Below are 14,432 nucleotides of genomic sequence, written 5' to 3' on the forward strand. Positions count from 1 at the left end.
TTTAAATTCTTTTCGCATTTTCTCAATTTTTTACAATCTTTTTATGGAACTTTTGACTCATTGTTTCATTATAAGATACGTATAAAATTATTCGATCAACTATTTTTCTTACTTTTTTTTCCTTTGCAAATATTCTCCAGGGAGATATTGTAAATTGGGTTGTGTTTCTTTGAAATTCGATATGAGAATATAAGTAACGTTAACGAACTACTAAATAGATATCAATGTATTAAATGTTTGGCAGAACCATGATTTCTTATTGTACAATGTCGATAACGTAGTAGAAACAATGAACAACAAACATAGAACTATGTACGCATGAAATTTTATGTATATAATGAATATATCATGTAACACGTCAGTAGAAAAACCAAAAAACAACTCATGATTGGTTAACCGCTCTTCGGCCGCAGCGAAGCGCGGCTAACCACAAAACTTGTTAAGTTCATTTTCAATTGTTGAGAAATTTTTATGTTGAAGTGTCTTCGTGCAATTTTCTTGATTTTTTCGGCGAAAAACGATGAAACTTATATAAAAACTAGGATAATAATAAACAGATGAAAAATTCGAAACGCACTACAATCAAAGACACAAACACACCAAACAAAGAGAATGATAAACATAACACTACCTACAAATATAACCAACAAAGTTATGCAACAAACAAAACCAGGCAACCGACAAACATAATAACCCAACAAAAATAAGTAACTAACGAAATCGAAACAAAAAGCACAAACCAAACCACACGACCGCCACACTCATTTCTTGGGCGAAGGACCATTATCCTCTTTCATACCATTCATGAAAGTGGTGAACCAATTTGTTTCGAACCTCGAATACCCTTCTTCTTCTTATAATTTTTCTTGGAATTAATCAATTTTTCTTCAACAGGAACAAAATGAGCTGAATTCTCTGTCGCACATAGCACACTAGAATCGACTTGGAAGAAGATATCGTAAGAAATGGGTCCAAATCCATCACGTTAGCAACAAGTTCATACATTCATCAACCAACCAGAAGGAGGCAAAACCAAGAGCAGAGGAGCGAGATTTAAATTGTGTTTTTAACATTCATTCTAAACTTCTCGCACTACTCAACATTTTTTGATAATGCAAGTAGAGTTGCCATTGCAACTAGAAGATTGACGATGGGGACCAAAGCCACATCCAACTACATTCCAACAGCTGAGATAATAGGTGCTCCTTAGGCTACCCTCACCTTGAGTACTCTAGTCGTCTACATTTGCATCACAGGTGTGTATTTGGATATGCTACTTGCAAGGTGAGTTAAATAACCCGCTTTTTACTGTTTTCAAACATTGAGGTGAGAGTACATGATTATTTTACTATTTTACATTATGGACAAAATTACTTCAGTTACTTATATGCATAGTTATAGTCCATAAAGCCCTTAACTCGATTAAATCAAATTACTGAATTGTAAGCGTGAATCATTTAGATAGATTTATCGGGTCTTACAACCCCACCCAAATAGAACCGGGTGCTTATTAGTTCGTAGAAATACACTTGGAATAATGTACACATTTATAGAATTATAGGGTATTGGTTGTATATTTCATCACGCATGTTTTAAGTTTCATATATCGGGTGCTCATGACTTATAAACTTTTTGCGAATTTTTATACATTACTAAATCTTGTGGTCCATACTTATACATTCTCTGGTTTCTTAAACCTATCACAAACCTTTATGTTGACACTATATCTTGTATTTCTGAGGTCACTAGGCATTGTTTCCCTGCATATTGATTAGAGGTCAAACATGATCTCAACATTGGAGTATTGTGATGACTTTATTTATCGCATTCATTACTATTTCGGATACTTTTTTTTTTATGAAAAATGTATTACTTTTAACATATTGGTCACGATGAAAATTAAAAATTTTAATGTACTTTTATTAGAACGTCTCATGTAGAGGGTGTTAATCATCTCTGAGCTTCTTTATATCACCCCAAGTAATAACCGTTTATGCGGGGTGTGATACGTTGTCTCACTATAAGTGTTCATATTACTATTTTGAGATGTATTATTTAATGTATCTACTATGTAGTTTAAATAATTAGAAAAGGTTATTTTAGAGAATTTTTTTTTATTGGTTCAAAATGAAGTTAGTGACATTTTATAAAATTCTATTAGAAAAGTAAGTGAATATTTTTAATGAACGAATATATACTATAGGTAAAGAGCTGAGTACTAAATTTATAGCAAACTTGAACTTTGTTGTTGAATGCATATATAAAACATCTGGTCACAATACGAAAGGACAGCAGGTATCAATGAGTCCCCTCAATGCTTGTCAGAGACAAACCTCTCTTTTTTGACATTTTATACCTCAGTTTGACTTTTCAAAAACAATAATAATTAAATCAGATTTTCATTAAAGTAAAAAATGTTTCCATAATGTATGGTATTTCAAAAAGTAAATATTACGACAACTCGGTAAATTTATTAATTTATCTCTGATCATGAGTTTAGATTTGAAATAACATAAATATAAACTTATATATAGTATAAAAGAAAAGATAATAAAAATAATAAAATAAAAATTATATAAATGTTACCCGATACGTTTCATAAAATGAGACCACATTTTATTTATATATGTTTCAAAATAAATGTACGTTACTTAAAATAATATTAAAATGTCACTAAATTTTAATTCTAACTTTTTTATATATAGAATTAGACAAAAATTAAAATAGTGATTTCATCTCTTTCTTATTTTGTTTTGAAAGTTAGTTAATTATATGACTTATTAAATTAATGTTAATGTTAAAGTAGATATTTAATTAACTAAAATATCAAGAATTGAAAAATTATTTGTTGGTGGACATTTAATGTAGAACGGAGAGAGTATAATTTAAGCCTTTACTTCTACATTAGGGTTTTATCGAAAACATTGACAATATAACAAATCTTGGTGTTTCGTGCTGGGGTTTAACTTGTAACCATGGCTTGTGTACTTTGAGCATTTAGTAAACCTTTAAAATTTCCCCAAAAAAATAAATAAAAATATTTGCATATCCATTCCAATAATATCATCTTATAAAACGGGTTTTATTATAAAAAAAAATAAAAACATTATAAAAAATAATTAAGGGTCTGTAAATTTATAAAACAATGAGAGAGCGAGGGTAAATAAATGTAATTGAATGACATAAGAGAATAATTTAACTGAGAAGAGAAGCAAGGAAAGGGGTGGGTTTTATTTCATTCCAGCTACCAATTTATCAACAGAAATAGAAGCATACGTACAGGTTATGGTTATCATTACTGACTGTGACGCATCATATTCATGCCTGCATGTTTTTAATAAATAAATTTTTTTAAGAAAAAACAATAATTCCTGTTAACGTAACTGCCCTTTCTTTTGCATTAACTATACTGATCAATCTTCCCACTTTTAACTGCATCATTCTATGTTACATACATTTCAATAGTGATTTATGATATGTTATGTTATAGACACTTATAGCACATGTATATATGCATCGATAACCTTGATTTTACATGACATGAAAGTATTTCAAAAGGCTAAAAGGTGTTATGATTTTGTTACAATAGGTTTAAAGTTTGAATATTCCTAGAAAAACACTTGGAAAGTGATTAGGAAAAAAAATCAAAAATAGTTACCTGATTGGGCCGTGTCAAATGGTAGTGGTCGATGTGACACTCTTTGTTAGAGATTTGGAATTCGACTCTTGAGGATTACAACATTGCACACAAGGTTATCCCGTGACCTTAAAATCCACCCAAGGTCGCCTTTCGCACATTGCTTTGCGGGGGCAGTGTGGAGGGGTTTTACCAGTCATGTCCTCGGTGTTGAATAATGAATTTCCCCGTGATTATTATTCAATACTAATAGCATATTTATAGTACATATGAAACCCTAATAATACCTATGAACCCTAACGGACCCAAGCCCACAATCGGGTTGGGCCACTAACCTACCATCTAACACTCCCCCGTAGTCCGAACGGCGAAATCGCGAAAGTTCGGACCGGACAGATAACGCTAAGTTCAAAATAAACAAATAAAAATTACATTTTTTTTCTCTTGTTTGATGCACTGAATAGACATATATAAGAGGATATGGTTTCATATTGCTTGACTGCGTATTCCTTTCCCGTAGCGTTTTTTTTTCTTTTACGCCGTGGCTTGCTTTGCCTAAGGATTGAGCAGGACTTGGGCATAAAACTTTTGTCGACGACAACAGTCATCTTCAACGCTGCAAAAGAGAGTTTTTTTTTTTTTTTTTTTGTATTCCTCTTTTTTCGGGGTTTGAAACCTAATCACGCTAGGCGGCTCAGCCCCACGCCGATTATTATTAAATAAAATAGATAAACTATAAATTAAATAGAAATGAAATGTAACAACCCAACCCGTTAACCAACCAAAAACGCGGAATAAAAAAAAATTTAAAACTGAACTGGAGGGTGCGCGGCGCGCACCACTGCCTGTGCGCGGCGCGCACAAGGCCTGAGACAGTTCTGATCAAAATGTCCATTTTTCGCGAAAAGAACTTCGACTTCCCGACACTTTTAGACCGAACGCTTTTCACAACAAACTTATATATGTAAAACTAACACGAATCAAACATAAAAATGATGTTTTACAAGCAGGGCCCACACGACCCAAAATACAAGTTTAATACAAGTTTAGAGTTTCGACCACCAAAAAGTTTAAGTTCCAAACTACACAATGAGCATGGCGTTTGGGATTAAACTACCCAACTACCGGTCAAACTCCAAGAGCTACTAAAGCCAAAAGCGTCCCCTAGTATCAAGCGGGATCTCTAGTCCAATACGATGCCCTTACCCTTGTCCAAAACCGAACCTATAAAATGGTAAACAACGAGAGGGTAAGCAAAGCTTAGTGAATGCAATAATTATACGAATACATATATAATTATACCTACTTGCATACACTTACACAAACCGCAAACGTGCTAGCAACACAATTAGCTTATCGTCACATTAACAAGCTATAATCTCCAATACCACAAGCTAGCAACAACCGCATAATAATATAACTCGAAATGATATAATATGCTTACAACACAAGTAACCATGGTCGACCAATAGTACAAGGGAACGGCGCTCGCGAAAACGCCATCGGTGTTCATAACATCCATTAGGGCACTTAACACATCGCACCACTAACCCCTAGGGTGGCACCTTAACACTTCGGCACATCACCCCGAGTGGCATCTTAACACCTCGATGCAACACTCATTATTTTACGGAGTGGTGTCTTAACACCTCGACACTACACTCCTAGGTGGCATCTTAACACCTCGATGCTACACCCGAGTGGCATCTTAACACCTCGATGCTACACCTTTCACGTGAAACGTGGTGTCTTAACACCTCGACACTATACCTTTCACGCTACAACAAATAGATACATTATATACATACGCATATAATTATTCCACTCATCTTAACAATTAGATGACGATTTCAACCTCCACAAGCTTCAAAGCAAAGTACCTAATATAATAAGTTCTTGATCAACACACAAGCTAAGTGGACTCAATACTAACACTTACACATGAGCATTTAATGACTTAATGTATTAAATCGCCCATTTATACCAAAATCGCCCAATTAAAGTCAAGACCACCACTAATCACTTTAAAGCTAGTGATTAAGGTCCAACAACACCAACCAATACATAATTAGGGTAATTCATACCCATCTTTTCAAACTAGGTCAATTTATTACCCAAATAACCATTTTAAGACAACACACCCATTTCGGGTCATCCACTAACTAACCAAGACCCATTTACTAAATAACTAGGTGTGTTAGCAATTAACTCACCAATTAGGGTTCATAAACATCATTTAATACTTTGAAACCCTAGACTAGTCACCAATTAGTATTCAAGACTCAATTTTACCCAAGAACACCCAAAATCACCAATAATGGGTTTTGTGTTCATCATTTACTCAAACCCTAACCTTTACACTAAATCAAAGTAAGGAAAATAAAATTAGAACATACCACAACTACCACAACGAAGCTAGAGATAAGATGAAAGACTTTAATGCTTGAACTTTAACCCAAAACAAGCTCATTCCTCATGGATTTAAGCTTTCTCTCTCAAAAATCACAATCTCTCTCTAGAATCAAAGTTAAAGTGATAAGGTTGTTGATTATGGAGTAATGGTGCTCCACAAACTGACCTATCTGTCTCTAACCCGTCCATAAGTGAATTTATCAAAATGCCCATCAAAATATCTGATTTAAAAAGCTGGAACCCGGCTACAGTAAGGGGTGCGCGACGCGCTCCCTTTAGTGTGCGCGGCGCGCACTAGGCTCAGCTCACTCAGTGACTTCTGTTTAACTGCACAACATCACCCACACTCTATGTAACATATTTACACTGCTGTACAAACTGATTAGGGTCTTACATGAAATAAGAGCGATGATCGCCGGAAGAACGTAAAATGACAAAAGAGATGCAAAAATAAGGGATTGAAAACGTTATGAAAGGGGCTACGTATGATTATGATGAACCGAATGGTTTGGTAACACATACTCGGTCTTTAATTTTTTTTTTGTGTGCGCCGTAACCAAAAAAAGCAAAACGTATATTATTTTAACAATTTAATGGACAAAGGATTTATTCAAACAGAAGAGGCCTTGATGACACATGTGTACTTCTTGTTTTAAAGACACGTTTGATAAAAATACTTTGAGTGAATAAATAGAGACAACATCAGTAGATAATACGGATATTAGACAATCGGGAAAAAAAATTGAAAGAAAGAGAACAATGAAGAGACAGCTCGTGGTGATACCTACAGGGAGGATATGCAAGAGATTCAACCAGGATCATAATATTTGCTCTGATACCATGTTGAATAATGAATTCCCCGTGATTATTATTCAATACTAATAGCATATTTATAGTACATATGAAACCCTAATAATACATATGAACCCTAACGGACCCAAGCCCACAATCGGGTTGGGCCACTAACCTACCATCTAACACTCGGATTGGTCCGAATTTCCTCAAGAACAACAGCAGTTGGGGGCTGGTTATACAACTGCACGAGATCGCATGAGTGGTTTAATCCCTGATTGATCCCAAAGTAACTGCTGTTAAAAAAAAATCGTCATCGTAAGAAAAAATGAACAAGAAAAAACTTATATATATGTTTATCCTTTCGGATAAAAGGGACACGTCTAATCAATGAAATTTGTAGACTTTCATTTATTCTTATGTCAGTTGAAAGTTTAGTGTAACTATATCTTGTAAATATGAGTTTGAAACCGATCAATATTTTGACATCCATTACAAAGTTATACGTAGTAATATGGTACGTTGTGTAAGGTAACAAATAGCTTTCGGTTCAATAATATATGTCATCAATACAAGTATGTACGATTAAAAATCTCAAAAAAATGATGGTAGTCTTAACATGCATGTACGTGTTACATTTATGAATAACATGGCCAAAATTGCTTGCTATAACTTTAAAAAATAATCACATCTTAAATGCGTATGCATGTTTAATTTGAAACCTAAAGCAACAATCTTTTGTCTTTTAAGCCAATCTAAGTTATTCATATTTGTAACACGTACATGTTAATATTTTAAAAAATAAGTTATTCAAAAATATAAGTCAATTATTCCAGAGCAAAAATAGTTATCTGATGTTGATATTTGAAACACTAAATCAGGAAAAACTAAATCAAAACTACGACATAACTGCACTGCAAATTAAACTAAAGTGACTAGCTATCCCATTGCAAGAATCATCATATTAAGAAATGCATAAAATGAAATAAATAATTAATTAGTCAAATTTACCACCAAATCCAACAATTTAATTAATTAGCTAGTAGATTGAAAAAGAAGTACAAACAAGCTACCCAGAAAGAGCTAATGATATTAATAATCTAAAAAACAAGAGCAAAAGATGGGTGTGGAATTAGCATGAAAAATCGACAGGATTCAAAGTACACTCTCACTGTCCGCGCGTGCAAGCTACTCGGCTCCTTGTGGTTGCAGCGGTTGTTGCTGGAGAAACAACTGATGCAGCTGGTGATGATGATGTGGCTGGTGTTGAATCTGATGATACATATTATTATGATTATGATTATGATTACTCTCATACGAACCACCTAACGATAAACACGGTGACATGGCTGCAGCCCTGGTGGTCATATGGCTAAACTCATTAGCAGTCACTTGAACCGCAGCTGAAACTGCATCAATTCCACCATTAAAACTCCCTAAAACCTCGCCCGAACACCGCTGCTGCTGATCATTAGCTTCAATCAACTGATGTTGCTGCTGGTGCTGATCTTGAACCATTTGTTGACTCTGAACCAACCCTAAAACCGGATTTGGTTGCATGTTGTAATTAGGTAAACCTTGATTAATAATCGGAATCATTGCAGATGGGCCAATGTAGTTAGCTAATTCTCGTTTAGCGTTTTCTAAATCCATCTGAACTTGTTTTAACCGATGTTGGAGAATCGAGATTAGTCCTACACAGCCATAAACTGGATCGCGTAGCCTTGCATCGGCTTCGTAAGCTAACGAATTAACCGCATCTTCTCGTTGTGTGGTTGGCAAATCATTGAGAAGTTTAGCAACATTGCTTGCTCCATAAACTTTGTGCACATTTGCAAACTTATGAGGCTGATCTGGTGGAAAATAAGGTGCGAAAACACACTCTTGTGTGCATTTTCGACGTAGAAACTTGCACGCAGCACATGGCGAATTTGTTGACATTTTCTCTTTTACCTTCACAACTGCATACATAGTTTCAACACTGCACACAATTTGTTCATAAATGAATTGAAATAGACAGCGGATATATGAGAAAATATAGAAAGAAATTAATCATTGGGATCATGTTGACATACTAGATCTGTTGTTATTATTAGAGACACATTAATTAATTTAATGATCAGAGTAATCAGAAAAAAATATTATGCCTTTCAGATTTGCTTTTATATTAGTTAGGGTTTGAATATATATATAAAAGTTAGGGTTTTACACGATTAAAAAAAATCTTATTGATAAATTAAATCAGTGAAGTACTCGTACTTGTTATAAACTATAAAATTAGCCATTAGAGGAATATATATAGATAAACAAATGGATATAGTGATTGGTGATAAAAAAAGACAAATTGAATATAAAAGAATACACGTTTTCAAGACGTGTATGCATTAACTTGAAGACAAAAAACTGCTGATAACTAAATTATTATTTTACAAATTCGAGTAAATCAAAATAATCAAATGAAATCGAGAATCAAATCTGAAATAGAGTCTGTTATTCAAAATTGAAATTCATTATCTCACCTCTATGTTAATTAACACTTGTATTCTTTGTTTTCAAGTACGAAAACTTAAAAATAACCTGCAAACAGATAAACAATAACAAATAAAATAAGGATAACTTATGGTTGGATAATTTATTTCATTGAATTCTCAGTGTAACATATATATATATAGCGCAAAAGTCACTTGAAATCAAAAAGGATTACCTGGATTGAAACGACGACATTTCAGTGAGAGGTCTGTATATGGATATATATATAATTAGGAATATGAATGAATGAATGAATGAATTGTGGGAGTGATGATAAAGAAAGCGTGTGATGTAATCTACGCTGTTGAAATTCGGAAGAGGATTAGTTTTGAGCGTTGGATTAAAAATCGGGAGTTTGTTACAGGAGCATGGTGACACTGAGAATTGAAAGAGAGATGGAGAGGGACATGACATATATGATTCTGAACGATAACTTAAATGCCCCCTGAGTTTCCTCTTTGTCCCTGTACTGTTTTTCTTGTATTTCCATGATTACCCTTCACTACAACATTGAAGTTTTACAATAACAATAACATTATTATACTCTCTCTCTTTCATATTTATTGTTCATTATTTCTTTTTATATGTTTTAAATTAATTGTTCACTTTTATAATTGAAAAAGATTAATGTGATAAATTTCTTTTGTACCCCCACTTTATATATGTAAAACAAAAGAGATTGATAAAACGTAAGGGGTAAAACCGAAAAGTTAATAGAAAAATACATGTGTCAAGTACTTTTTTTAAATTATGTGTTTTTTGTCTGTGGCAATAGATTTGTGATGGATGGAGTATGTAAATATGTAACATGTATGTATTACATGTATATGTATTTATTGTATGTAAATATGTATCATGTATGTATGTATGTATATATATATATATATATATATATATATATATATATATATATATATATATATATATATATATATATATATATATTGGTAGGATCAAGAGGGAAGTAACCATTCGGGAGGAAGCGGGGGGAAGCAAAATTTTTTTTTCTTTCGTTTTTTGAAAAAACTTTGTTCACGAACATTATAGATGAGATGAAAATATGAACATTTAGTAGAGACACTTTGTGATAAATGTTTTTATTTTGGCGGGAAAACGCTCGAAGAAGTAATATATAACAATTATCGTGTTTTTCGAGCGTATTTTGAGGTTTTAGCTATTGGGGTTTAGATATTAGGGTTTATAAGGTTTAGATATTAGGGTTTAGAAATTTAGGGTTTAGGGTTTTGATTTAGGGTTTAGATTTAGGATTTAGATTGAGTTTTTAACACGAACGGTTTAGAGTTTAGGGATTCGGGTTTAGGATTTGGTGTTTTGGGTTTATGGAATAAACCCAAAACACCAAACCCTAAACCCTAAGCCCTAAACTCTAAATCGGGCTAAATTTTACTTCACAAAACATGAAAAAAACGTTCATATTCTTCACGAACAATATTATCTTGAATGTTATTTTTGTCGATCGTTTTCCCGCCTAAATAATAACATTCATCACGAAGTGTCTCTTCTAAATTTGCTTCCCCCCGCTTCCCCCCGATTGGTTACTTCCCCATTGATCCTGCCCCTATATATATATATCATTAACTCTTTCTAAATGTTATTATTTAGGCGGGAAAACGATCTACAAAAATAACATTCAAGATAATATTGTTCGTGAAGAATATGAACGTTTTTTTCAATGTTTTGTGAAGTAAAATTTAGCCCGATTTAGAGTTTAGGGTTTAGGGTTTAGGGTTTGGTGTTTTGGGTTTATTCCATAAACCCAAAACACCAAACCCTAAACCCTAAACCCTAAACTCTAAACCGTTCGTGTTAAAAACTCAATCTAAATCCTAAATCTAAACCCTAAATCTAAACCCTAAACCCTAAATTTCTAAACCCTAATATCTAAACCCTATAAACCCTAATATCTAAACCCTAATATCTAAACCCCAATAGCTAAAACCTCAAAATACGCTCGAAAAACACGATAATTGTTATATATTACTTCTTCGAGCATTTTCCTGTCAAAATAAAAACATTTATCACAAAGTGTCTCTACTAAATGTTCATATTTTCATCTCATCTATAATGTTCGTGAACAAAGTTTTTTCAAAAAAGGAAAAAAAAAGTTTTTGCTTCCCCCCGCTTCCCCCCGAATGGTTACTTCCCTCTTGATCCTACCACTATATATATATATATATATATATATATATATATATATATATATATATATATATATATATATATATATATATATATATATATATATTATTTTTTTAAAGATAGCTTTGGTCTATGTTCTCAATTTCGGGTGGTGGTTTTGTTTTGATGCTTGTATTTCCAGTCCTTGTGAATTGGTAAACGGAGTGAAATATCTAAGTGTAAATTATAGACTTGTAAATGTGCAAATGAATAAGATTTTCATTGTTCATGCTATCCGGTCACGAATAATATATTTAATTTATTACTACGCACCCAAAACGGGTTATTCTATAACCATTCGTGCCTAATCCCTGACATCCCAATATGTATTGTTAGTGAGGTTTGAACTTGAAATCTTGTGAAATAGATTATTGGTGTCACGCTCCCAAAAGTGATCCCCAAGTTTGTGACAGTTCATATCCACAAGTCCATAATAACGAGAACGACCTTTAAATGATATGTTTTAAAAAGACATATTTATTGCAGCGGAAAAGTAAATATTCACAGTTAAGTACAACCCATAAAGAAATAAACTAATGTGATATGTTTTTAAAATTAAATAAGATGCAAATAAATGCAGACTCAACATAGGCAAGCATACATAACATCTTGTTCACACAGCATATAGTTACCTGAGACAAAATATGCTTAAAAGTGTCCACACAATTGTTGAGTGAGTTCATAGGTTTATTATAACAATAAATAAGTTTGTTGACCACAAGATTTTAGTTACAAAGGTGATATAACAATATCAAAAAGTATGCCATGAGTGGTTAATATTGAAACTAAACAACTGTACCCTCTACGCTTTGTTTTCACGTCGTCAATCATTATTATGTAACCACTTGAACGGTCAATGGATAGTGATGTTAAACCTAATAGATCTTTTCACAATAATTAAGCTCACCTAAACTAGTGATTGACGATATTAAAGTAGGGATTTGCATGTAAATACATGTATAAGCAGTAACTCATGTTAAGCATAAAGTTTAGGCACTTGTGTTCAACACGTAAAATAGTTCAAAAGCAATCATGTATCTCACTGCACGTATAAAATATTAAAAAGAGTAAAAAGCAGGGCTATGAAGACTCACCTTAGATAGTATAGCAAAAGTTATCACACAAACACGATAAAAGTATAGCAAAAATATTCCAGACCGTAGCACTCAACCTAGTGATACAAGTTCATCATTAATCATCATTTTTTATGTTATAAATACGTAAATAATTCCTATGTAATTTTATTTGTTCAACAATAGTTGTTATATTTATTTTATATCATTAACAGATATAAAAGTTTCAAGATTCGGGGTTAGTAAACATCGTTTAATTAAATTTCACGAAAACAGTGACAATTGCGTCGTGCAATGGCATAGGTGCGCGACACCTTCTGGTGTGGCAGTGCGCCGCACCAAAGGAGTGGTGTGCCGCACCAGTCGGGCATAAACAACAAACTCGTTCAACTAGATTTTTAAGATTTCGACTTTAGGATTAGAAAAACGAAATATTTTATTAATTTTAACCCTAAACAATATATTTAAACAAGTTTTTATCATAATAATAGTATATGATTAAATTAAAAGGATTGGAGTTTAATTTATACCTTTGAACAAAAGATGAATGAGCTTGGATCGAATGGGGATGATCAACAAAAGTCAATTGTGGTGTTGTTGGTAGAAGAAACAAATGAGAGGGAAGGACAAGAAATTTTGGAACGATTTGAATAAGAGGTGAGGGGTGTATTTTTGGGGTGAAATTTTAGGGTTAAGATTAAGAATTAGAGTTTGAATCAAATTTACCTTTCTTAGGGGATAAGTGAAGAATATATTCTAGAATGTTCCAAGAGGATAATGTTAAAATATTTGAAAATATCCTTTTTGTAATTATCTAGTTTTGTTATTTATTTAATTTAATTTATTATTCTTATTCTTTTTTTTATTCGACCGATAATATATATATATATATATATATATATATATATATATATATATATATATATATATATATCGATTTTTATTAAATAAATATATGTATTTATCTAGTTTTTATTATTTATGAATAATGTACATTTTAGTCCTTATCAGTTTAAGTTCGTTTATTTATTTCATTTATGATGATGATGTGTGATGACCCGGAAATTTTCGACCAAATTTAAACTTAATCTTTATATGTTTTCGACACGATAAGCAAAGTCTGTAATGTTGAAATCTCAAAAACTTTGAAAACTATATTCATGTGTTCAATTAACCTGTGACCATTCCCGACGATTCACGAACAACTAATTATAAATTGATACATATATATTTAAATGTATATATATAATGATTTGAAATATAAATTGAAATAAAATATTTTTTAAGTATTAGAAATAAATATGTAAAATAAATTAATATAAGATAAGGAAGTTATACTTTAAAATGAATCTATATATATATATATATATATATATATATATATATATATATATATATATATATATATATATATATATATATATATATATATAATGTATATTCAAAATAAATATTAAATGATTGTAATACTCGTTTGATGTTCCGATTGATATTAAGCAAACTAAATTCAAACTTATATGATTTTGAAATAAACAGTGATCCGAAAATGAGTTTTATAAATTATAGGCTTATTAAAAATGTATTTAGGAACTATTGGTTAAATTTTAAGACTTTCTATATTTTACTTAGGGTTGGGAGTGAATAATTAATGTAATTTTTATTTAATATTTAATGATCGAATTTTATACCATAATGACCAAAATAAATAAATATAGTTAATTTAAAAATATGGGATTTTTCTGAACACTTTTATCCACCACTGATTTCGCACGATACACAGTTCGTGGAAA

The 14,432-nt window shown here is 32.0% G+C and overlaps 1 protein-coding gene across 1 annotated transcript; it reads right to left on the bottom strand.

Annotated features, from left to right (window-relative positions):
• Positions 1-7,919: 7,919 nt before the first annotated feature.
• Positions 7,920-9,565, bottom strand: LOC139863691 (LOB domain-containing protein 10-like). Its single transcript, XM_071852298.1, has 2 exons — positions 9,546-9,565; positions 7,920-8,822 (listed from the first exon to the last, which is right to left on the bottom strand). Exons 1-2 carry the CDS (start codon positions 9,563-9,565, stop codon positions 8,030-8,032), a joined length of 813 nt encoding a protein of 270 aa, XP_071708399.1. The 3' UTR covers positions 7,920-8,029.
• Positions 9,566-14,432: the final 4,867 nt, after the last annotated feature.

This window comes from Rutidosis leptorrhynchoides, chromosome 8 (assembly GCF_046630445.1).
Source record: "Rutidosis leptorrhynchoides isolate AG116_Rl617_1_P2 chromosome 8, CSIRO_AGI_Rlap_v1, whole genome shotgun sequence".
NCBI lineage: Eukaryota > Viridiplantae > Streptophyta > Magnoliopsida > Asterales > Asteraceae > Rutidosis > Rutidosis leptorrhynchoides.